This window comes from Manis javanica, chromosome 4 (assembly GCF_040802235.1).
Source record: "Manis javanica isolate MJ-LG chromosome 4, MJ_LKY, whole genome shotgun sequence".
NCBI lineage: Eukaryota > Metazoa > Chordata > Mammalia > Pholidota > Manidae > Manis > Manis javanica.
The window spans coordinates 174470-198781 of NC_133159.1; the positions used below are offsets into that span (position 1 = coordinate 174470).

Genomic DNA, 24312 nt, shown 5'->3' on the forward strand with positions numbered 1-24312 from the left:
AGTGATGCCAGTGAGCCGGTGTCTTCACTCCTCCTGGGGAGCAGCCAGGTGTGCAGAGCCAGTAGTGGCCAAGACTCCCACCCATGTTGCCAGACAATAGCTTCCTCTGTAATGGCATCGGATTATACCAAGAGTGCCCTGTGGCCTGTCCATCACATGTATGTCACAGTGCTGGTGTCTGGGTCAGTGCATGTGTCTGAGAAGGTGTGTGTGTGTGTGTCAGCATATGTATAACATGGCAGGTGAGTCCCACACCACGAGTAACCAATGGTTTGGCAGCATGTGCCCCAAGTCTGGACACTCATGCTGGAGGTAGGTGTGAGGTCGACTCCAGGCCCTATTCCTTTGCTCCTGTAACTAGCGTAAATTAAAATCAGTGGACAGACCTCAGAAACACCTTCTCTTCTCTGAGAGAGATGGAAAGGCCTGCAGCCAGCTCACAGCAGGCCAAAGGCAAGGCATGTCCCAGCAAGGCAGCCCTCCAGTGACTACCTGGAGCCAGGAGTAGATACATTTCTGGAAGCTCTAGCCAGTCTTGCAGGGGTGTTTGAGGCAGTGCCAGCCAACTACCCACTAACATTTGACCTCCCAGGTTAACCTTTCCTAGTGGAACAGTGCTATAAACCAGTCCCTCACACCACACATGTTGTCTTGAACATGGCAGCTGTATACCTCTGGTCCAGCTGTAGCTCATGCTGCAGGCCTGTGTGTCTATGTGTGTTTTGTGTGAAGGTCTTGGTGTCTTTGATCCTGGCTGTTGTGTGAGTTAGCACACATACTGTCTGTGCATGTTTGTGGTGAAGATTCTGCAGCCATGCACCTGCCGGTCTGGTGCAAGCAGCTTTGGGAGCTGCTGGGCCAACACCTGGGAGTGTGTGGGTGCAGCTGCCTCCGTGGGCTTTTGAGCAGGCATGCATCTGTTGGTGGCTGTGGGGGCTTGTGTGGGCACGTCTGTGTGTGCTCTCTCCCTTCATGCCTTCCTGTGTCTGGGTGAGTCTGAGCGCAGGAAGACCAAGGCTGAGGGCGCAGGCCACCTGCGACTTGTGGCCTCGGGGATACACTCTTTCCTCTGCATCTCTCTCTTCGTCCAACCTCACCTCTGGATCTGTCTTCCTGGGATTTTACCACATTTAGTGCTCAAAAAATGATTGATTGATGAGGGAATGTTGGAAAGGGGGCCTCTAAGGCACCGTCTGGACAGGGGGCAGCAGGCACTCCAGGATGGGAGGGGGATTCTGGCAGGAGCGCCAGTTGTGGACTGGGTCCAGCAGCGCCAGAGGAGGCGGTCAAGGCTGGTGAGCGTGGGTTGGGGGCATCAGGGTCTGCACGCCGCCCCGCGCTCCCCGGGGACGTCTTGGGTCACCGTCTGCAGCGTCGGGCCGCGCCGCCCGCGGGTTATTTATGACCCCCTTTCCCTCCCTGGCGGCAGCGGCGGCTCCGGCCTCGGCCCAGCGGCAGAGGGCCCCTCGCGGGGGGACCGCGAGCAGCGACTGAGCCGCTGAGCCCAGCAGGCGGCGGGGGCGGGGCCTCCGCAGGCCGCAGGAGGGGCTGGAACCGAGGACCACACCTGTGTTTCCCGCGGCGCCGCCAGGCCTCAACACCAGTCAGGGTTGATGCTAGAGCCAAAATTCTGTCCCTCTGGCATCTGGCTCCAGTATGAGCAGTGCAGAGGAACGTGTGGGCACAGATGCCAGACTAGGACACAGGTGGACAGGTTGGAGGAAGAGAACCGATCCTGTGGGAGGGGTATTGTGTCCAGGGGCGAGGATGCCTGGTCCCCATGGGAAAGTGGATCTAACCCCGTGGACAGAGGGCACTATTACCTATGAAGAGGGGAAAACAGGTGGGGTGAGGGCGGGGTGAACTGCCCTGATCAGTCAAGGTCCTGACCAGCCCCTAAAGGGGGTCAGGGAGTGGTCCTTCGACGAAAGAGGGTCCTGCAGGAATCTTTGGACCCAGTCATAGTCTTTTCAGGAAGGGACCCTGGTCCTCCCGAGAGGGACGGGGCCAGGCAGCGGCCTGGAGGTTGGGCTGAATGAACTAGGTCAGCCCCCATGCATCCCCAGCCGGACTCCCCTCCACCCACCGACAGCCAGAGTGGGGTGCCCCTGGCCCCTCCTTCTCCGTTGTGGGCCGGGGTGGGATGGAAGAGGCCAGGGCTGAGTGATGAGTGGTCCTGCAGAAGGTAAGGGAGTACCCCTGCCCCAGCTGCCATCAGGGGAGAGGCTGGACCAGACAGCCAGGTGGCAGCTTCTCAGCTCCAGAGAGGTGCTTCATCAGCCTTGCCTCACCACACCACTCTCGGCAGGTCCAGGGTTACAAGGCCTGGGGCTCAGCAGGTAGGTGCAGGCAAACAGAGAAGAGCAGGGTGGAGGGGACTGTCTTTTGGCAGCCAGGTCAGGGCTGTGGTCAAGCAGTGGGCACATGGGCCCATCTCAGTCGGCCTCCAGCTGAGCCCTCACTGCCACCCCACACCTTGCCATGACCACAGTTGAGATGAGGGCTCCTCCGTGGGCCTTGACTCTCAGAGACTGGCAGCCTCCTGCCTCTGTTAGACATGGAGGCATCACACCTGAGAGCAGGACACAGGCCACAGAGGTGGGTGTAGGGGCAGCTCCCTCGCTATCACACCTAGAGTGAGGCGTGAGCAGGTGTCCTGGCTGGGGTGATGGGCCAAGGATGGCAAAGTAAGGAGATATGATTCACATACCACCTGGTCCCATAAACCCAGCAGACAGGAATGATGAACAGAGGGGGATGCAGAGGACTAGGTGCACAGGTTCCCAGACACATTTCTGGTCTGGGCCCAGACCTGGCTCCTCAGGTCAGTCTTGGGGCTGGCTGGTGCCTCAGCCAAGGACGCGGTGGGCAGCGTGCATCAGTGAGGGGAAACAGAGTGGTAGCCCATGGTCAGCCTTGAGTCCAGCTGTTGCTGGCATCTGGGGAAGGTTGGAGGAGCGTGTAGTCCCTCACTGTCAGCCCCTCCCTGGCAGAAGTTGCTGGTGCTAGCTCTTCCAGAGCCTGGTCTGGAAGATGCCCGCATAAGTGCCCCACCAGGTACATTTCAGAGGGGTGGGGTCCAGGTGCTAGGTTGGGATCTAAGGCTGCTTTCTGGCTTGTGAAAAGTGATGCACCAGAGAAAGATGAGCCTGCGTCCCCAGCCATTAACAAATCCACTGGATTTCTCAGTTTCTCTTCCTAATTCTCTTGCTGCAAGGTTGGCATGCAGACATGCAAGGAGGTGCGGTTTGACCCTCATTCCAGGCCTGGACTGAGGCTGACCTACTCCCCCAAGGCACCCAGTGGATGTGGATATAGAAGGTCTCTCTCCACCAGACTTACTTCTAAGTAGAGGACAGAAATGTGCCCAAGTACACAGTCCCACGTTCCACTGCCCCTCCTTCTCCCAGCATCCCCCTTCCCTCACCTAGACTGGGTCCAGCCCAACTTGCCCCACAGCATGGCTCAAAAACTATTTGTCCTAGAGTCAGCCTGGATTTGAAACATCTGTGTGACATTAGGAGGGTTACTTGACCTCTCTCTGTGTCTCACTTTCCTCATTTATAAAAATAAGTGGCATGATCAAGTAAACTAAGGCGTGTAAAAGTGAGGTGGCAATAACTGACAGAATTATCTTTCACAGAACACAAATCCTCCCCAAAACATTTGCTGAGGCCACACACGACAAACCCACAGCCTCAAAACCACAGTGGATGCAGAGACCACCCATGCCCTCCCCACACTAATGCCCACCACCCACCGGCGCTGTGCAAACGCTCTTACTCAGAGTCACCGGCTCACACTCACAGCCAAGTACACGGGACAATTCCGACCCAGGATCCCACCGCGCAAGGAGCCGCTCCGCGTCCCCACGTGAGTCTCAGACTCCGACTGCGGCCAAATAGCGACTCCCTCAACAATGGTGCGGGGTCTGTCTTGCATCCGCCGCCCTCCGAATCCCAGGCTTCCCCTTCTCTTATCTCGCCCATTCCGGAAAACGACCGGGGCTGCACATCTTGTCCCGCCGCACCCGCGTAGCCTGTCGGCCGTCAGGCACCCCCTGCTGGAACCCGCGCCCGCCGCCCGCCGCGCCGGGGCCGTTTAAATGGGCCAAGTTGTGGCTGCCGCGGCGGCGGCGGGCGGCGGGCGGCGGCGGCGGCGGCGGCGGCGGCGGCGGCGGCGGCGGCGGCGGGAGTCTCTCAAGTCGCCGCCGGGCGGGTGCGCGCCAGGGTACGCGGGTGCGCGGCCGGGACCGCGGGGCGGGGCTGGGGCCTCGGACCCCATGGCGGGGCGGGGCGCGGGGCCGGAGACTTGACGACTCCTCACCGCCCTGCTGGGCCCGACAGGAGGACCGGGAGCGGGGCGTGGGGCCGCCCCAGGGGGTGCGGGCGCAGGTGCCCCGGGGCCCCGCGGAGCCCTAGAGTCCTGGAGCTGCGGAGCTCTGCAGGCCGGTCGGCGATCGAGAGTAGCCCGGCAGCACCATATCTCGGGCAGCCGAGGCCCCGCCAAGCCGGCCGGGCAGTGGTCCAAAGTGTCCCGGCGGGCGGCGTGGCAGCGGCGGCCGCGGGCGACGGGGTGCAGCAGCGGGTAGGCGGGCGAGCGTCCAGGCGCCTCCCGGGCCCCAGCCCTCGAGACCCAACTCCAGCCGGGACGGGAACAAGTTGCTCCGGCGGCGGACAGCCAGGCTGCAGGACCCCCGGCCCGCCATGCCAGCGGTCAAGAAGGAACTCCCGGGCCGCGAAGACCTGGCCCTGGCTCTGGCCACCTTCCACCCGACCCTGGCAGCGCTGCCACTGCCGCCGCTGCCCGGATACCTGGCGCCACTGCCCGCTGCGGCCGCCCTGCCCCCGGCTGCCTCTCTGCCCGCCGCCACCGCCGGCTACGAGGCACTGTTGGCTCCACCGCTCCGCGCCCCGGGAGCCTACCTGAGCCTGCACGAGGCCGCCCCGCACCTCCACCTGCCCCGGGACCCTCTGGCCCTTGAGCGCTTCTCGGCCACTGCGGCCGCTGCACCGGATTTCCAGCCGCTGCTGGACAACGGCGAGCCCTGCATCGAGGTGGAGTGCGGCGCCAACCGCGCGCTGCTCTACGTGCGCAAACTCTGCCAGGGCAGCAAAGGTCCGTCCATCCGCCACCGGGGCGAGTGGCTTACACCCAACGAGTTCCAGTTCGTCAGCGGCCGCGAGACGGCCAAGGACTGGAAGCGCAGCATCCGCCACAAAGGTGCGGCCGCGGCGGGGGGGCGCGGGCCGCTACTGTCCCTCCCCTCCGCTCCCCGAGGACCCGTGAATCCGGACCCCCTCATTCTGCCACTTGGGAGAATGCACCTCCGCCCCGAGAGGGCGCTGCGACTTCGGGGCTGCCTCAGGGACCCTTCCCCCCCCCCCCGCCCATCGCAGCACGGTCGCCTTGGTGGACCCCGGCAGAGCGCCCTCGGCCTCCCCCCTCCCCCCAGCTCGGATTGCGGTGCCCCGGGCTCCCGGCTGCGCACGAGCCGGCCGCCCCTTCCGCTCGGAAGGTCTTTGCGGGATTCCTGGGCCTTGAGGCTCAGGGCAAGTTTACGGGAACTCGGGAGGACAGGCGGGAGGCGCGCGGAGCGGGACAGTCCCTTCCCGAGTCGGGGAGCCACCAGGTTCTAGAGGGACTGGAGGGGCGCACATGCGGCCGCGGTACGGGTGTGCGCTGGTGGAGGGAAGGGAAAGGCGTAGGGGTGGCGCAGGCAGGTAGGGGCTGCGGGGGCGCGCTCCGGGCAGTGGGCGCGCGCGGAGCGGGAGCGCGGCTGGAAACAGCCTGCTTGGGCTTTTGCAGGAGTCTGGCGGCAAGCGGGGGAGGCGCGAAGCGTCGGGAGCCTGGGTAAGGGGTAGTTAAAAAGTTAGGGATCCATCCGCCCTCGACTTTCGGGTTCACGCTCCGCGGTGGCCTCCCTCCTCCCGCTGCGGGATCAGGCGAATCCCCAGGTCCTGCCCGCCCCGCTCACCTGCGCCCAGGGTCGACCTTCCTCCGCCCTGCTCCAGGGTCCCGCGGACCGGCTTGGGGAGGGTGGAGCGCGGGAGGAGGGGCGCAGGGGGCGGGGAGGAGGCCGCCCTTCGTCGGGGAAGGACTCCCTCCCGATCTTGGGTTTCTGGGCTCTGCAGATCCCCGCGGCGTCCGCGAGGGCGGGGTGGGCAGCTGAGCCGGGATCGGAAGTTGGGTGGAGGTGGGTGCTCACACACGTGCTGGTAGGGGTCCGGCCTTGCAGGGTTCCGACTGCACCCCGGAAGCGTGCCTACCTGTGCCCGACCTGCTCCCTCACCGATCCTGCCTTGGCTCTCCTCGCAGGGAAAAGTCTGAAGACGCTTATGTCCAAGGGGATTCTGCAGGTGCACCCTCCGATCTGCGACTGTCCGGGCTGCCGAATATCCTCCCCGGTGGTGAGATGTGGGAGAAAGTCTGGGGCTTCGGGAGCTTCTTTCCCTGCACAGCCTATTTCCTGGGATCCAGAATCCTAAGTGCACCCCTGCCAGTGCGCAGGAGGGAGCCTCTGGAGGGCGAGTGGAGGGGACACTGCTTTGGAGGGGGACCCTGGGGCACCTGCCCCCTTCTCCCTTTTGGATGCATGGCCTGTCCTGCCTCTCCTGGGGCCTCTCCTTAGTCCCGGAGGCAGCCCAGGGTGTGAGGGTCTCCTTGGACAGTGTCATCTGACTGGAGCCAGGGACTCCACCCTGTCACGGGTCTGAGGGATCACCGTGTCATCTGGCCCAGCTTGGGAGAGGATCTGTCCTAGGGTTGACACTTCTTCTGGGATGTGGCGGTGTTAGCTGGCAGGGATGTTCATTCTGCGGTGGCCACAGGCTTGGATGTGACTGACGTGCGTGTCTGGTGTTCGGAGTCCCGCTGTGCAAGGCCCTGAATGCCCAAGAATGTCTGAGGATAGAACCCAGGCAGGGGCAGGGTCTGTGCAGTGGCGCTTTGGCATCAAGAGAACTGGAGTTGAAGGCTGCTGTGGGGTCCCCTGGCTGGGCTAGGGGAGCAGAGGAGATTGGGGTGCTAGGCCTTCCCTGAAGCGCTGCCTTCCCCACCACACGCTGTCCAGGCAGCAGTGGTTGGAGGATTGATCTGAAAAGGAAATTGCATCGTGAGAGGGACCAATATGGATCCCTGGAGGAGAGCCAGTTAAGGCCCCGGCTCCTGGTAGTGGTTGGGATTGGGCTGCTATTACTGGAAACATCAGCAGCCCCCGCCCACAGAGAGGGGCAAGGGGCTGTGAGGACACAGAAAGCCCACTTTAGGCTTGTTTACTTCGGACTGGCAGTAGGGTGGGGAAGGGTATGTCCTGGATTCTTCATGGGTCCTTCGGGGTGGGTAACCTGGGCAATCTAGGAAGCCACAGACACACCTGTGAAGACAGACACTAGGTCAGACACTCAAGTTGGACAGGGGAAGAGGATTAGCCACACCTGACCAGTATGCCCACCCCACACAAGGTCTGAGGCAAGCTCATAGGAGGCATAGGCATGCCTGTGCACAAGAGCCCCCAAGAGAGTGGAGTGTGCACAGACAGCCACCATACCTACCTGGGGCAAGAGGCCAAGGCTCCTCTCCAGTTCTGTGCCCTCTCAAGAAGCTGATGCCATAGAGGGATCCTCTGGGCACCCTCCAGGCTGGCCTGGGGTTTCCGATCGTGTGGAAGGAGCCCCGCCTCTCCCAACCCACCCCCTTCTGAAGGTCTCCCACAGGACGGGGAGGGGAGCAGATGGTCTGAACCCAGCATCAGTGCCCCCCAAGGACATTGCTTGGGTGTGAGCTGGCCTCCACACATTCACTCTGGCTGTCTAAGGAGCCAGTGCTTGGCTGGGGACAGGCTCAGGGCCCCGCTTTCAAGTCTGTGTGCTGCTGAGCAGGGTGGTGGCTGAGGTCTCAGGTGTATCCTTGGCCAAGGTCAGGGGCTGCCTATCCTGCTCCCACTTCTTCAGCCCTCCTGCCATGGGAGCACCCCCGGAGCACCCAGGCCAGCATAGCCGGTCCGACCTCACCCTAAGTGGCAATCCTACTGCCCTCATTTCCCTCTCCTCTTCCTGACCCCACAGGTGAGAAGCAGAGGGAAATGGATTTCCTTTTCTTCTTAAGAGAATAGTTTACTTAAAACAGAAAGGCATGAGAGAAGGTCCTGTGGTCAGCTGCAGCAGGCTAGAAAAGGGCAGAGCTGAGTGACTTCACAGCAGGGCACACTCCAGGTGGGCCAGAGGCTGTTGAAAACAGTCCTCCTGGAACCCACTAGCTGGCACGAAAAGGCATGGGGACCAGACAGGCTGTCACACCTGCAGCCTCACCCACACTCTGCTGCCACTGGTATAGCACAGGGTCAAGTCCAGGGTCTTAGAAGGGGCCACAGAGCGGGTCCTATCCTCAGATTCCACTACCCCACCCCACCTTGCCCCAGTGCTGTCCAGTCCATGTCACGGAGTGTGTGTTGCAGAGAGAGAAATGGAAAGTGTCATAGGCGGACTCATGAAGGCAGGTATTGGGCGGACTGTGGCTTCCAGACCCCATGGTGGGGGGCTGTGTATCTGGAGGTGACTGTGATCTGGTCACCCTGGGAGACAGGACTGGGGTGGCTACCGTGCTGCCCTATAGGTCCAGGATGACATGGATCTGGGAAGGCACAAAAACCTCCTAACATCTTCCTTCTGAAGCTCATAGGATGTGTCATCCTGGCAATGGGAGGGAGGGGCCCACGGAGGCCCCAGGACTGAAAATAAGAGAGAATTATATCATCGCAAGGCCCCTGACACTCTCCCGGAACCAGTAACCTGTTATTAAATAAGAAAAAGCTTCCTGCCCACCAGAAAATAACCAGTGACTTTTCTTCTTGACACTGGAGTGGCCAGACCCAAAGACTCCAGGGGCCATGGCGTGTAGAGGCCTCCTCTGGGTGCACACGTGCTGTGTGCCCTCTAGTGTGTGCACACGCCCCACATAGGAGACCTGGGTAGTGCACCCTGCACATCTGCACCGAACACGCCTTCCATCTCTGCTGTCCCAGCTCACAGCATATGCGGCTCCACGCCTGTTAGCCCCGCCTCACCCCATGTGCTCCACATATTCACATCGTGGGCATGGAAGAATGGGGAGAGAAGTGGACCTCAGGGAAAGATTCTGAATCTCTCAGTTCCTGACTGGGAGGGTGGGCCCACTAGGTCCCTTGAAACAAAAGGTCTGGGCTGGTCAGGGTTCCTCCCAAGGTGACATGGGAACCCAGGCTGTCAATTTGCAAGGAGTCAGCAGGCCCAGGCCCCAGGCCCCAATCTGCAAACCTCCCCTGAACTGGGCTCTGCTTGCACTAATGGTGGACAAGGGACTTGGTCTCAGGTGGGAGTTCACACAGATTCTGCGTGGGAGCACCAGGCAGACACACACACACAGAGGTAACTGCAGCTGAACAAGACCCACGGGCACGCTGTGTAGTGCAGGTGCATGTGGCCCCTCGGGGCTCCCTGGAGCTGGGAAAGTAAGGGTCTGCCTCCAGGTGGGCACCTCCACACTCAGGCGGCTGATCGCCTGTGGAGGGGAACCGGGCTGGAGTGTGGAGTCTGGACAGGGTGGTGCTCCGAGCAGCCTGGCCAGGGCCGTACCTCAGCCCCGTGCAGAGTAGGGTGGGGCAAGGAAGGCAGTCTGTGGAGGGGCCGCTGACAGAGGCCCTGCCCCTCTGCTAGTCTCGGCCTGTGGCCAGCTGTGGCTCCTGCCAGCCCTGGGGCCTGTCCTGCAGGCTGGAGGGCCCTTGGTGGGAAGTGCTGGTGACCTTGCCCATCTGGTCATCTGCGCTCTTCCAAGGGCTCCTGCCCGGGGGTGGGGCCTGGGGTGCAAGATGCCTGGAGGCCGAGGGACCTGGTTCAGCCTGACCTTCCTCTCCCCTCACCCTGACCAGAACCGAGGGCGGCTGGCAGACAAGAGGACAGCTGCCCTGCCCCCTACGCGGGTCCTGAAGAAGGAGCTGACCCCCAGCTTGTCTGCCAGTGATGGCGACAGCGATGGAAGTGGCCCAGGCTGTGGGTGGAGGCCAGGCTTGAAGCAGGAGGATGAGCCACGCGTCCATATCATGAAGAGAAGGTACTTCTACCAAGGACCAGGACGGTGCAGGCACACAGGCTCTGGCAGCGGGGGGACATCAAGACCAGGGTCTCCCAGCAGCTGGAAACCAGGCCAGAGTGTTGTGGGGACCTTTGCCTGCAGGTGGGGCCCAAGCTTATCTTGTCAGATTTTGGGATGTTGGCAGCTGCTGCAGCTGAAACAAAAACTGGACCCTGCAGGACAGCCCAACTCCTCCATGCCACGGGCCATAGTGAGAACTCACCTTGCCCCAACTCAGGGACCTGGGGCCAGGACTCAGTTGACAATGTTGGAGAGTGGGCACCCCAGTGGCAAGCCCTGCCATGACCAGAGTGGCCTGGGGGGGATCCATATGGTTTTGTGTGGGGAGATGCTGAGAACAGACAGCTGCTATGTGAGGAGAAGGGGGAAGGTCTGGGAGACCTGGAAGGGTGGACCTGACCCCATGGCCACCAGGTAGGGCAAGGGGAGCCGAGTGGACCCGTGAGGCACAGTCCTGGACACTCATCCCATTCTGTGGCAGGTGGCAGCTCTCCTGGCTCCTGCCGTCCCTTCCAGGCTTGGGGCCACCCTTCCTGACCTCCTACCCTCTCCCCTCCTGGCAGAGGCACCTCCTTCTGTCCACCTAACTCTGTCCATCTGTCCCTCTAGCACGTGTTATGCATTCCCCCAGAATTTCTAGGCCCTTTCTCTTCCACTTAGTCTTTTGACATGTCCAATTTCTCCCACCCTAAAATAGCCTTCCTGGACTCCCAAGATGCCCACCTCTCAGTCCCTGCACCCACACAGGCTTCCTGCTGCACTCCTCCAGCCCATGGGGCTTTCTGCAGACACCGTTGTGGATCTGTGGGGGAGGGTGTGGGCACAGGGCATAGCTGTTTCCTCTCTTGGCCTCACCCTAGCATCGCTCCTGCCTCCACATTCAGAGGCAGGTTGATACCAGCTGGAACCAGGGGCCTGCAGCCACCTGGGCAGGCAGCTGACCATTGCTGCTGCTGGCGGCCATGGGGCTTGCTCCCTGACCTGGTTCCTCCCCAGCCAGAGCTGCTCTAATGGCTGGGAATTCGGATTCAGCCACAAAAGTGACACACAGACGCATTGAAGCTGCAGGCCCCGCCCCCAGCACTGGGGCTCCTCTGGGTCCGCTGCCACGAGAAGCAAAGGTACAGTGGCCTAGGCCTGGTAAAGCCAGGAGCTGGCTCCCATCCCATGGGCCTGTTCTGGTGGCATCCAGCTGAGCTGGTACCAGATGGCTCTGGACACAGAGCTGAGCCAGCCCAAGTCCCTGGGGGCTGGCACTCCGGTGCAGATGAGGGCTGCCACGCATACGCCCTGCTGTCCAGGTGCTGGGTCCTGGAGGCCACACTGACTGTCTGCCTCTCTCCTTGCAGAGTCCACGCCCACTGGGACGTGAACATCTCCTTCCGAGAGACGTCCTGCAGGTAGGGTCCAAGCCTGGACCAGGCTTCTCCCCGCGTGCTGTGTGCAGGCAGGGTGAAGCCTCACTGCTCCACTTCCCCCACAAGTTTACTTCCAGATATTTCCAGACTCCCTCCCATCCTTCCCTCCTTAGCGTATGTAGTCTGTCTGACTATTGACTTGTGCCCAGGGCTTGGCAGGAGTGCCGTTGTGGGGTCTAGAGCCAGGATGCATTCCCCCTCTCACACAGGATTGGCTATTTGAGCCAACTTGGCTATTGGCCCAAAAGTGAGGTCATAACCTTCCCCTTCCAGAGACTCAGAAGGAGACAAGAATGGTAATGTGTGAGTGGGGTCTTGAAGGATAGGTAGGAGTTCACTAGGGACAGGAGCTGTCTTCAAAGATGTGGAGGAAGGGGGAAGGGGAATGGGGAGGGGGAGTTAGCAGGTCCGGTTCAATCGGATGCTAAAGGGCCTGTCCTCCAGGTAGCCAGAGCCACTGAAAATCGTCGAGCATGAGTGTGGCTAGGTACACGATCTGACAGGGCCCTTCCGGAGGCCTCTCCCAGCAGGTTGGGGGTTTGCTCCAGTCCAAGGTGATCCAGGCCCTGGAAGCAGAATGGAAGGCAAGGGGGCTGCGAATACAAGATGTAGTAAGGAGATAAAAATGAGGGGACCCGTCAAAGATGGGGCATTGAGGAATCCAAGTTTCTGGCTCCCAAGGGGCAGGGTGTGTTTAGCCCATGGGTGGAGCCCAGGCTGTGGTTTCTGGTCAGTGGGGCAAGTCAGAGGGGGACTAGCAGGGAGGCACAGGGAGCGTCCAGCTGAGCAGGGAGTGGGCATCCTGCTTGGGCCTGGCTTCCTCGGCCAGAGCCGAGGGGCCGGCCCACCCAGGTGGGAGCTTGTCCTCCCCAGTCCCGGCCTGGCTCTATGCCAGCTATGTTATTATTTATGTATCTGAGAACAGCTGGGTGCTGGGGCCAAATTACAATGAAAACAGCTTTAGACTTACTTCCACCTCATTTTGAAGTTGCCTGCTCAACTGATCATTTTTATGAACTGTCATGAACATTGATGACATTTTATGAGCCTTTTGCTCGGGAAGCTGCAGGATGAATTGTCAGCGAAGCCTGTAGGGAGCCCAAGGACTGCTCCTCCACTCCTGGACTGGCTCCTCTGCTGGCAGCCCCTCCTCACCCATCCCCAGCCTTGAGAAGTGGGAGAGGGTCCCAGGGGTCCAGTGCAGGGTGCCCTGGTAAGGTGCCAGATCCGAACTCATGTCCCATACAGCCCTAGAAGTGGCTGGGATGGTTTTCTGAATATGGCCAGGGGGAAGACTACTGCTGGGGGGACATGGCCAGGAGGACTCACAGCCTGGCTGCCCCCTGCCTGCTGATGCATCCCGTGTCTGGCTAGGGAGGGCTGCAGCAGGCACGGGGCCCAGGTGCCTCACATTGCCCCACCCGGGTCTGTCTTTGTCTCCTCCTGGCTCCTTGTGGCCCTGTCCATATGCTCCTGTCCCTCTGTCTGTCTGACTGCAATGGTCCACCTGCCTGCTTGGCGCTCGTGAGTCAGCCCCCAGGCTCCCTGGGCAGCAGGCAGGAGGTGTGCTCCCTGCCCTCCTAAGCCCTGAGCTGGCCAAGAAATGGGCAATGACTGGACAGGATGACGGTGGCTGAGGGAGCCTGGAGGGGCCTGGGAGCCCCTCCAGGGGAGCTGGGGCTGACGGGCAGGCCCAGCATTTCAGGCCCTCCTCCATGCACCCCTTCTGTCTTCCAGGCTCTCCCCACTCACTTCCTGACCCACAGCCTCACCCACAGAGACCCTCATGGTCTTCATCCCCATGGAGAGCGGGACACAGAGGGGTTTCTATGGCTGTGGGGCCTACGTGGGGATGCCAAGCTCAGCGTTTGTGCATTTTCAGTCTGGTGTGTACCAGGTCTCTTTGTGGTTCTTTACATAAAATCCAGCATCACTTCTTCAGGGAGTGACCAAGTGACCAGAATAGATTTTCCAGGGCTGGGCCAGCAGTCTTGGGGCCTACGGAGTGAACTTCCCAAGGCGGAGAGCAGGGGGCAGGTGGTGTCCTCATTCCCACTGGTATCACCTCCATGGGGCCACAGCACCCCCTGAGTCCCCGGATGACCAGCCCATAAGTGAAGGTGCTGACACAGTGGTGATGGGAAGAGATCCCAGCCCTGTGTGGGCACTGGGCCAAGAGTCCACAGGGAACAATTTGATGGGGCCTGTCATCGCCCACTCAGTCCCGGGGGAACTGGTGCACTTCCTGTAGGGGACCTCTCAGGAGAACTTGGCAGTAGCATGGCCTGCCTCTGTGCTCCCCCCACTGGGTGCTGAGGACAGCAATTCTCTCTTCGACACCCCCCCAGCTGATGAGGATGATACAGGGGACTGAGAGCTGCAGCCAAGTAATCTCATAAAGTACTTACTCCCACCCCGCCTGCCCTCCTGTTTGCAAGGGGGGTGGGAGGTGGGGAGAGGACCAGCATCTGGGTCTCCCAGAAAGCTCTAGAACCCAGTCCTGGAGTCTTTGGTGCTGAAACTGATCTGCTTAGGGGCCAGCCCCGGATTAGTCTGCTCTAGCTGCCCAGCCAGGGGGGCTGGGGGCTATTTAATGAGGTTTAGGGTTGGTGCCCAGGTCACTCCGTGGAGGCCCCCCTTGCAGCAGTCCAGCCAGGAGGCCGCTCCATTACAGGTGGGCCAGGGAGTGAGGGTGCTGGGGGGTGGGGCACCCAGGGTGGGGCACCCAGGTTCCTCCCTCCTCCTCCTCTGTCCTATCCTGACTTCCTGTCTCTAGGCTGCATCTGTGAGGTGGCAGGTGACCCTTCTCTGTGCTGACTAAGCGAGATGTTCTCAGAACCCCAGGAGTAAATGGAGCAGGAGACCATTTACACGCAGTTGCACTGGAACTTTCTCCTCTCTTCGTGGTTCTGCGATACAGGATTGAGCTGAATTAGCGGAAAGAGAAATGGAGGGAACAAAAGAGTTAATAGGTCGTTTATTCCAAGCCAACACGTGCCTGGCGGCGGTTCTTAGCTGGGAGCCTGGGGGAGAGCAGCGTCAAGGGCCCACTCGAAGGGCCGGATGTCCATGGCGTGTGTCTGTGTGTATCTGCAGGAGCTGCTTGGGCACACGCTTGCAGGCCCTTGTGTGAGTGTGCATGTGCCCAGGTATGTGCACCCCTGTGTGTGCATACATCTCATTGACTGTGGGGTCTTAGTCAGGACCTTGGTTTCCTTATTGAAGAACTTCGGGTTTCGTGAGTAGTTGCAAGTTTTAGGTGAAAAAGCACATGCAGTGTTCTTGGTGAAGCAGCTGGCACAAGAGTTAGTGCTGGGTGACAGCTGTGTCCTCTGGACGCCTGCCCTCCAGAGGCAGGACCCCTGCCCTGGGCATGGCCCCGCCACCCCAAGCCTGGTGGGTACCTGGCTGCCCTCCAAGGCAGGGGACAGGGGAACAGAGACTCACTGGGAGCAGCAGTGGCCTGACTGCAAGGACGCTTGGCAGGTCCTAGTGGTCCTAGTGGGGCTTGGATGGGTCAGAGTGTGTACTTCACACCCACTAGGAGGTGCTTCACTTGAGACCTGCTATGGGGATGCTCACTTGTGTGATGTCACGGGCCACAAGCACAAGTGCGCTTGAGGCACTGCCGTGCTTTTATGTTGTTCCCCAGCGCCAAGCACCCTCACACTCAAGATCAGTCAGGTACTTGCTGTGCCTGGCACTGGGCACATGGCCTCACAGGGTGTCACCTTTCCTGTATTGCTTCACTGCAGCCAGGACAGCAAGCTTCCCACCCTCATATCCAGCGTGCATCGCAGCCGCCACCTCGTTATGCCCGAGCACCCAAGCCACTGTGAATTCCAGAGAGGCAGCGTGGAGCTCGGCTTGGGAGCCGCAGGTGAGATGCCCAGAGAGCTGCCAGGAGTGAGGATGGGGCTTCCAGGGCTTCAACGGCTCACAGGGGGACCGATGGCCCCGCCGCCCTCCTGGTGTCTCTGCTCAGCAGCTCTGGATGCCGCCACCCCCAGCAGCCTTGGCTGGCGGCCAGGGAGGCCAGCAGAGGAGGCGGGAGGTGGCGAGGCCGGCTGTCCCCCGGGGCTCCATGTGACGGTAATTGTGTTAATCCCGCCAGCCAGGCAGACAGGAGGCAGAGGCAGTGGCTCCACTGTGGCTGCTGCTGGGGTGGGCTTGGAATGGCTGAGGCTACTGCCACCCCCTCCTCATGGGACAGACGCAGGAGGGCAGCCAGTGCAGGCCTCACAGAGGCTCAGAAATGTGTGCCTGGGAAGGGCTCAATTGAGAGCAGGGACATCTCTGCATGTACAGGAATGTCTGTTGGCCCCTGGAGAACTGGAGAACAAGGTCCCAGGAGGGAAGAGATCCATCACCTGAGAGAAGGGGTGCTGAAGCCTGGACCTCCATGAGTGGGGGAGGAGGGTGCTGGCCCAGGAGCTCCTGGGATCACCTCAGAAGGGCTTTTGAGGAGGGGACAGTTTGGGGACCCAGGCCCTCCCCAGAGGAGCAGGCAGCAGGGGCCCTGGCACAGGTGAGCTTTGGCTGAAGGGGCAAAAGGGGGGCTGTAAGGAGCCAGTGGAGATCCCTTGATGTCCTGCAGACCCTTGGCAGGGAAGTTTACGGCAGTGGCTACAGCTCTCGAAAAGGCTGGGCAGGAGATGGCCCCCCATCCTGGGACCGCTGAGCACCCCCATGAGCCCCCACAGGCATGCCTGTGCCTGGGAAGGACTTTGTCGGGTGGCTGTGGGGTCTGCTTCTGGGGCTGTGCTGGAGGCAGCTGAGCAGGCAGCTGATAAAATCTAATTGCCCCATCGATCGGGCGGAGCCTTGGGAGCTCCACAATGACTGAGATATTCTGAGCCGTCAGGCCCTCCCCCTGCTGCCTGCACACAGGGAGCCCCCTTTGCAGCACAGGAACACGGGTGTACATGTGTGAGTGAAAGCAGGCATGCGCAATGCTGCCAGCCAGGGCCTGTGTCCTTGGAGCCCTAGCGTGGCCCCTGTACCTACTCACTCCACGTCTGGGTATCCTCACTGGCTTTATGCTGAGGTGCAGGGCGGATGTTAACACATGCTCTGTGTGAAGTGCTACATGTGTGCACCATGTCCAGGTATCCTTGGGGCTGCAGGCTCCCACTGGCTTCCACTTGTTTCTGTTGGCATTGGGTGGGGACATGCCTGCCATAGCCTGCTCTGGCTTCCCTGGGAGCCACATGTCAATCCTATTCCCAAGACCCCAGCCCGGGCCCCGCCCTGGTCCCTGGGCAGGAAGGATCTGGGCAGACTACCAGGAGTTCAGCCACGTCTTGTGACTTGTATGTCTACTTGCTGCCCCAGGTGTGTGCATGAACGTGGCCCTCATAGGGACTAGTGCACCCCCAGATCCCCATGGTAGGACCTTATGCAGCCATGGGGCTTGTTCGTACTCAGCCCCCCACCCACCTCCCCCAGGCTGAGAGAATCCCCCAAGCAGAAAGGGGAGGAGGAGTTCCTACTGTGGAAAATAGGAAACAGATCCCAGGAAGAATCCTGGACTATTTGTTGACTCCCAGAGGCATGTATGTGGGCTGGGGTAGGGCAGCAGGTGTGGACCCAGCCCAGACCCACCTCCAGGCCTGGCACAGCCGGACATGGTGGTCGTCCTGCCCACTGGGTCCTGATGCCCTGAGGCTGCTGGGGACTAGCTATGGCCTCCTCGGGAGCTTCATGCTGGTTGTGCCCCCCCACCTGTCCTGCCAGGTCACTAAGGTAGGGGGCCTTCATCCGGTCAGTGGGGACTTCTTCCCTCTCAGGGCAGGGCCTGGGGCTGGGCTACTAGGCCCATGCTAGTGGCAGTGAGGTGGCCGGGATCAATAAGCCATTAGCACCATTCTGTCAGCTGTGAAGTGGAGATTGATTGGTGCTCTCGCTGCTCCCCGTCTGATAAAAATGACAGATTAGGGGATAAGGAAGAGAATTAGGCTTTGCAGCTGATGGCAGGGCTTCTGGGGAGCCCCTGTCCCAAGGTGTCATGGTGAGCCTGGTCCACTGAGGCAGCAACCCCTCACCACACCCGCCCAAGCGGCCTCGTGAGCTGGAGATGGGGTCAGAGCATGGGGTCTGGACTAGAGGCCAGCACTGTTGTGGGATGTTCAGCAGAGACCCGCCCGCCAGACCTTGGGCTCAGGGCTGGGGTGGAGAGGGGCTGGCTCAGAGAGAGGGCGGGCTGTGGTTTGGATGTGCGACCTGAGAGAGGGCTTCAGGAAAGGGGTGGGGCATGGCCTGGGCTCCCCACTGCTGAGGCCAGGCTGCCGTGAGGCTGCTCAGGGTACCCTCGGGAGCTCAAAGCCTGGCTGGGCAGGTGGGCAGGCACGCACAGGCAAGGCCAGGGTGCGGGCTCAGGCCTTCTGGGGCAGCAAGGGGTGTGACCAGGATTCTGGGCCCAGGGGAGTGGATGTGGTGGGTGTGTCCAGCCTCAGGGGCCTTAAAGCACCCTCAGGGGACTTCCTGTGCAGGAAGATGTTGGGCTACCCTGGCCTGGGAGGGGAAGGTGGTTTTGTCACATCAGAAGCTTCCCATTCCTCTCTGGCAAGATGCAGAGGCCTCTGTAGTCTGCACAGGAGACCGGTGGGGGTGGCAGGGCACCTATGGGCCCTGAGCTGCTGCCTGAGGCTACTACCAGGAATGTTCCATCACATATACGCATACCCCAGAACCAAATTTAGGACTGTCCCATGCCCTCAACCTGTCCTGACCCCGGCATGATGTCCTCTGACTAAAGGCCTGGGACCCTGGGTTGGGCAAGGCCTTGCCCTGGCTGGGAACCTGGGAACCCCTAAGCAACCGCGGATGGCTCTGGGCTGAGCTGGAGCTGGCAGGGACTGAGCCCTGGGCTAGGCCTCTCCCTGCCCCGGACCTCCCACTGTCCATCCCCTCCAAACCCTGGATGCAGGATGGGCTCACTCTACCCTCTCCCAGGTGACCTTTTGGGCAAGAGGCTGGGCTGCTCCCCCCACATCAGCAGTGACTGCCCTTTGGAGAAGAAGGCCCGAAGCAAGTTCCCCCAAGGTGGGAATCCAACCTGGAGGTGGGGGGGACAGGTCACAGGAGGAGGGAGGAGGATAACTTAGATATTCTGCAGGGCAGGGACAGCCCCAGCAGCAGGTTCTAAGAGGGGAGGCCCCGCCTCTCCCCCAAGGCAGTATCTGAAGGTGAAGCCCCCTCACGACGTACTCCCTGCAACACAGAGTCTCTGTTGCTGCCTCAACTAGGGCCCAGCATGGCCCCTGAGGATCACTACCGCAGGCTCATGTCCGCCCTGAGTGAGGCCAGCACCTTCGAGGACCCCCAGCGTCTCTACCACCTGGGCCTCCCCAGCCACGGTACGTGCCCCTCCCTATAACATGATTCCCTCACCAAGTGTCTTACCCACGTGTGCTGGGCTCTCCCTGACCTGGTGGCCATCCTGAAGAGGCCCCTGACACCAAGGCAGGGATTGGACAGGGTCCAAAGGCCCCTCACCCCCACCAAACCCCGTGTCGGTGGGCAGCGAGGCATGGCTCCCGTCTGTCCGCCACAGGCAGCCACATCCACCCCTCCCACAGCTCTCCTGTGGCCCCACCCCCGCCATCTCCCTCTCCTGCCATGTGCAGGCACCGTCCCTGAGCCCCTGTAGGAATGGGAGCTGGGGGTTGAACCAAGCCCACCTGCCCCTCTCCAGCAGATTCTCGTGGACAGAGCCCTGGTTTGTATGCTGTAACCCTTCCCTTTCCAGCACTGTCAGATCACTGGGGTGTGAGACTGGGCCCCACACCCCACCCCAGGTGCCTGCGTTTCTGGGTGGGAGGGGCTGAGGAGAGGAGCAGAGGGCAGCATGGATAACAGGGTTTGGCCACCAGGACCTCACTGGTACTCAGGAGAAGCCCCAGCTGGGGGCCCGTCCCTGCCACACCCGGTGTCCACCCTGCAGACTGGTTTGGTCTATCTGTCCATCCCACCTCTCAAAGACACCTGGCAGTCCCCCCATCGCAGAGACACACTGGGGCCCCTTTGCCAGCTGCACCCCACCCCTGCAGGCCCCAGCCCACTGTGCTGGGGGAGCTTGGCTTTTCTGGCTGGAGGTGGGTGATGGAGGGGTGTTGGGAACTAGGGCAGGATTTCCTCTCTGCACACAAGGCACTGTCCCCCAGGGCAGTCAGGCACCGAGAGCCTGAATAATTCACCAAATGTTAATAATTTAAAAATCTTCCCTTTTAATTGCTTTCCCTGCCCTGCCTGGGGCGGGCGGCGCTGGCCTGCGCGGGGGAGGGGGCGCCGGCCGCCGGGGAGCAGCGCCGGGAGTTGGGCTGTCAATCATGGCCCCGCGGAGCCTGCTGTAAATAACCCAGGCCGCCGGCGGGCGGGGGCGGGGGCGCGGGGCCCGCTGGGGTCGATGCAGGCGGCCGCGCCGGCTGGGCTCTGCGGGCTGGCACCCGGCCCGGGCGGGACCCACCTCCGCTTTTCAGATAATTAATTTATAAACAGTTGGCGGCGGAGCCTGCACAAGTGGGGGGCTGCGGGGGGACTCGGAGTACCGGCCCTGTCCTGAGCCGACAGAGGGACTTGGAGGGGAGCAGAAGGCGCCAGACGCCTCGGAGGGGGTCACCTGGGCAGCGCCAGTCTGGGGCTCCAGACCCGCTCCGCCCCAGCTCCCCACTCTTAGGCGTTCGCACGACCTCAGGCCCTCTGAACCCATCAATACCGACCTTCAGGCACCGCGGACCCCCCGCCTGCCCGGCCTTTCCCTCCCTCTCCCTGCATTTTGGTCACTGACTTCCCCATATCCTTTTCAAATGCTCGCCTGTGCCTGTCCCAAGTGGGGGCCTCGCACCCCCAACTGCAACATTCTCACTGCACTGTAATGTTCTGTGTGTCCTCTGCCTTGTGGCCTCCTGTGCAACTTCCTGTCCTGGTGACCGAACCAGCAGTGTCAGTGTGAGGATGTCTCACAGCCCCTGGCCTCCTGGACTCACCTTGTGCCCACCGCGGTGCAGAGGGTAAGAGCCTGGCCTCTGGGTCACTGCTGTCACCCACCCCCTACACCCCAGATCTACTGAGGGTCCGGCAGGAGGTGGCGGCAGCAGCTGTGAGGAGCCCCAGTGGCCTGGAAGTCCACCTTCCCTCATCCACAGCAGGTCAGCGTCGCAGGCAGGGCCTGGCTCAGCACCGAGAGGGCGCCGCCGTAGCTGGTGCCCCATCCTTCTCAGAGAGGTACTGGGGTGCCTGGGCTCTGAGACGCCCCCATGTTCTCTGTGCTTGCTTCTGGTCTACAAAGCTGACAGGGTTCCTGGTTTCTGCAAGTCATGCCCACAGCTTGCACATCCCCTCTTGTTAGCCACCTTCACTTGAGCACAATCCCCTCCCCTGTAGCAGCCACGCACAGCCCTGTGTTTAGGAGATTGTGCCAGGAACTGTGCTGGCCATAGGTACACGGCCTGCTGTGAACAAGGGTCCTGACGCTTGCTTGGCTGTGCAGAGGCCCAGGAGAGCATTATTGGGGTAAAATGTGTGTGGGTGACCCACCCCTCTGAGCAACTGTGGGACCTGCTGCATCCTGTGCCCCTGAGACAGCTGAGGGCTTTGCTCCCCCAACAGGTAGGTGAGGGTGCTTGAGGCAGGTTGGGGAATCCCTTGGAGGGGGCAGAAGCTGATGAGCGGAGCAGCATGAAGTCTGGAAACCCCGTCGGAGAGCTGGGAGGGCCTCCCCAGCAGCGCCGATTCAGACACCGGGGCAGTTAACAGATGAAGCCTCTCAGGGTTGTCGAGGCCCGGAGACACCGAGGAGGGGTGGGGGGCTGGTCGACCTGCGAGGAGTGACTGGTGAGCAAGCTCGGGGCCGAAAGGGCTGCAGCGGCCCCAGGGCCTCCAGCCCAGCTGCCAGGGCACGACCCCTCCTCCCATCCCCCGGCCTCTGCAACTCTTAAGCCCCCGGCCGGGCCCCCGCGTGTCATTTGCATCTGCCTCCACCGCCTACCCGATTGCGGCTGTTTGCGCCCCACCCCCCGGCCGTGCAGTGTCCGCGGAGGGAGGGGGCCTGGCGCGCACCGCGTGGTAATTACCGCTGCAGTTACTGCCGCCCACAGGGTCAGCGCCTCCGCGCCGCCGTCGAGATTAATTGGCGCCGCCAGCGGGGGCGGGAACGGCGGGCGACTAGGAGCTGTAGCGGGCGGTGCATCGACCGCCCACGGGGAGGGCAATTAGCAGGGGCGGCCGCGAGGGGCGGGGAACCGTAGGGGGCAGTGGCAGTTACAGGAATGGAGGGGACGCGTAGGGAGGCGGCCAGGGCCTGCGGCGCGCGCCGCTCACCGCCCTGCTGTCCACAGGGAGCCGTCGCAGCCGCCCCCCTTGCTATCGCCCCAGAATGCCCCGCACATCGCCCTCGGACCCCACCTCAGGCCCCCCTTTTTGGGGGTGCCCTCGGCTCTGTGCCAGACCCCAGGTGAGGAGTAGGAGAGGTTTGCGAGCCTTCCGTGCTCTGGGGGGGCCCGTGAGTGCGCACGCCGAGGTCGTTGGTGTGGGGCATCGGGCCCCCCTGTGACCGACACTGCGCCCATGAGCGCTCCTGTAGGACGCAGCCCTGCCCTTTTGAAGCCAAGGACAGGCTAGGGCGGGCTTGGGTGGCCCCGGACCACTCGGCCATCCGACCTCGTGATCTGTCCGCTTCCCACCAGGTTATGGCTTCCTGCCCCCTGCTCAGGCGGAGATGCTGGCCCGGCAGCAGGAGCTCCTGCGGAAGCAGAACCTGGCCCGGTAGGTGCCGCGGCCACCGGTGGGGAGAAGGCGACACTGCCGAGCTTGCTGATCCTCTGCCGTGTGCTCCCCGTGCTCCAGGCTGGAGATGTCGGCGGAGCTGCTGCGACAGGAGCCGGAGAGCGCGCACCGACCGCAGCTGCTGGCACCGGAAGCCCCCCTGCGCCCGCCCGAGGGCGCCGAAGAGCTGCAGCGGCGCGGGGCCATGCTAGTGCTGAGACACAGCTCCACGCCGATGCTGGCCCTGCCCCCCCAGGGCCCCCCGGGCCCCGGACCCCCAACCCCACCCCGGGAGTCTGCCCGCCGAGCCCCTCGGAAGGGCGGCCGCAGCCCTGCCTCAGCGCGGCCCAGTGAGTCCAAAGAGACCTCTGGGGCTAGGCTCTGGGCACAAGATGGCTCTGAAGATGAGCCCCCCAAGGACTCAGACGGAGAGGACCCCGAGATGGTGCCCGCTGAGGGCCGGGACCCCACCCCGGGCCAAGCCCCAACTGGAGGCGCCAGCTCTGAGGGGAAGGGCCTTTTCTCTGGGCCCATGCTGCCCCCTCCACTGCACCTGGGCTTTCCCTATGCCGTCAGCCCCTTCTTCCACACAGGTGGGCACCCTTCCCCCAACCCTCCACCCACATCCCAGGGGTCTTAGGGAGGGGGGCCCACCGGGAGAAAAATCCTTTTGTCATTAAACATCTCAACAATTAAGGCAAAGGAAGACAGGTGGGGGCACAGCAAACAGCAGGCCCAAGTCCGAGTAACTCCTCCCCCAACCCCCCCACCCCAGGCACCATGGGGGGACTCTCCACGGATGGGGAGGAGGCCACAGCCCCTGAGGATGTCAGCAAGTGGACAGTGGATGATGTCTGCAGCTTTGTGGGGGGCCTGTCTGGCTGTGGAGAATATGCATCGGTGAGGGGGCACCTGCCCCAGATGGCTGAACTCCCACTCCCCACTGCCTCTTCCCACCCCTAATTTCTCCCCTCAAAAGCAGTGTGTGCGCGCTGGGGGGGAGGGGTGCATGTCCCTCTGGCCCACTTTGCCATGTCAGTGCTTCTGCCTCCAACACTGGCACATGCCCAACAGATTTATATTTCATTGGAAACTTTTCCTGAAAACCGCACAAACAGCTCCTTCTGGCCCTGCTTTCTCTGGAAATCTTGGGCCAATGCAGGTCACAGCCCTTCCTCAGCTGGAGGGATCCGGCAAGGTGAGCAGGCACTGCTAGTGGCACTCAGGCCCTGACACCACCCACCACAGGTCTTCAGAGAACAGGGGATCGACGGGGAGACCCTGCCCCTGCTGACAGAGGAACACCTCCTGACCACCATGGGGCTGAAGCTAGGGCCTGCTCTCAAGATCCGGGCCCAGGTAGGTACAGCTGGAGGCGGTGGTCCCGACAATGGAGGGGGCAGCACAGAAGCTCTCCGCAGCTGCAGGTCCCCCACCCAGGCCTGTCTTTCCATAGGTGGCCAAGCGACTGGGACGCGTCTTCTACATGGCCAGCTTCCCCGTGGCTTTGCCGCTGCAGCCACCAACACTGCGGGTCCCCGAGCAGGAGCTTGCCCTCACTGTGGGGGAACAGCCATCGCCAGCAGTAGCACTCTCCCCCTATGGGGGGGGACGCCCCCCAGCTGGCCAAGCCTCACCCAAGCAAGAGAACGGGATGTCTCTGCTCCCAGGGCCTGCAGACCCCTCCCAGCCTCTGTGCTGAGCTAGTGGGTGAGCCACTGAGCCCCCAGCCCTTCAGCACCTGCCACTCCAATGCAATGGCCCCGCCTCCCACAGCTCATTTTCCTTGTAGCTTTGGATACAAAAACACAATTTTTTAAAGAAAACGTGACGAGAAAAGGAACAAGTCCACAGGTCGGGAGTCGGCTGCAAAGCCTGGTGCAGACAGCCTAGGGGCCCCAACTGAGACCGGGGTGCACGGGCTCTGCATCCTGGGCAGCTACACACAAACCAGAGACGGAGACGGCACAACATCCTACGCCGGTCTGGCCATGCCCGCTGG

The 24312-nt window shown here is 61.9% G+C and overlaps 1 protein-coding gene across 5 annotated transcripts; it reads left to right on the plus strand.

The window, feature by feature from the left end:
- The first annotated feature begins 4177 nt into the window (after window positions 1-4177).
- Window positions 4178-24297, plus strand: SAMD11 (sterile alpha motif domain containing 11). Of its 5 annotated transcripts, XM_073232962.1 has the most exons (15): window positions 4185-5223; window positions 5809-5853; window positions 6319-6410; window positions 9905-10086; window positions 11478-11528; window positions 15302-15426; window positions 18501-18590; window positions 18770-18904; window positions 20609-20771; window positions 21884-21999; window positions 22232-22310; window positions 22392-22903; window positions 23086-23210; window positions 23559-23669; window positions 23767-24297. In XM_073232962.1, exons 1-15 carry the CDS (start codon window positions 4707-4709, stop codon window positions 24010-24012), a joined length of 2589 nt encoding a protein of 862 aa, XP_073089063.1. In that variant the 5' UTR covers window positions 4185-4706; the 3' UTR covers window positions 24013-24297. The 5 variants fall into 5 exon arrangements, with proteins under 5 accessions (XP_073089065.1, XP_073089063.1, XP_073089064.1 ...); XM_073232964.1 differs by lacking the exon at window positions 23767-24297 and having other exon boundaries at window positions 4178-5223; window positions 23473-23655; XM_017671938.3 differs by lacking the exon at window positions 5809-5853 and having other exon boundaries at window positions 4187-5223.
- The last annotated feature ends 15 nt before the right edge of the window (window positions 24298-24312 follow it).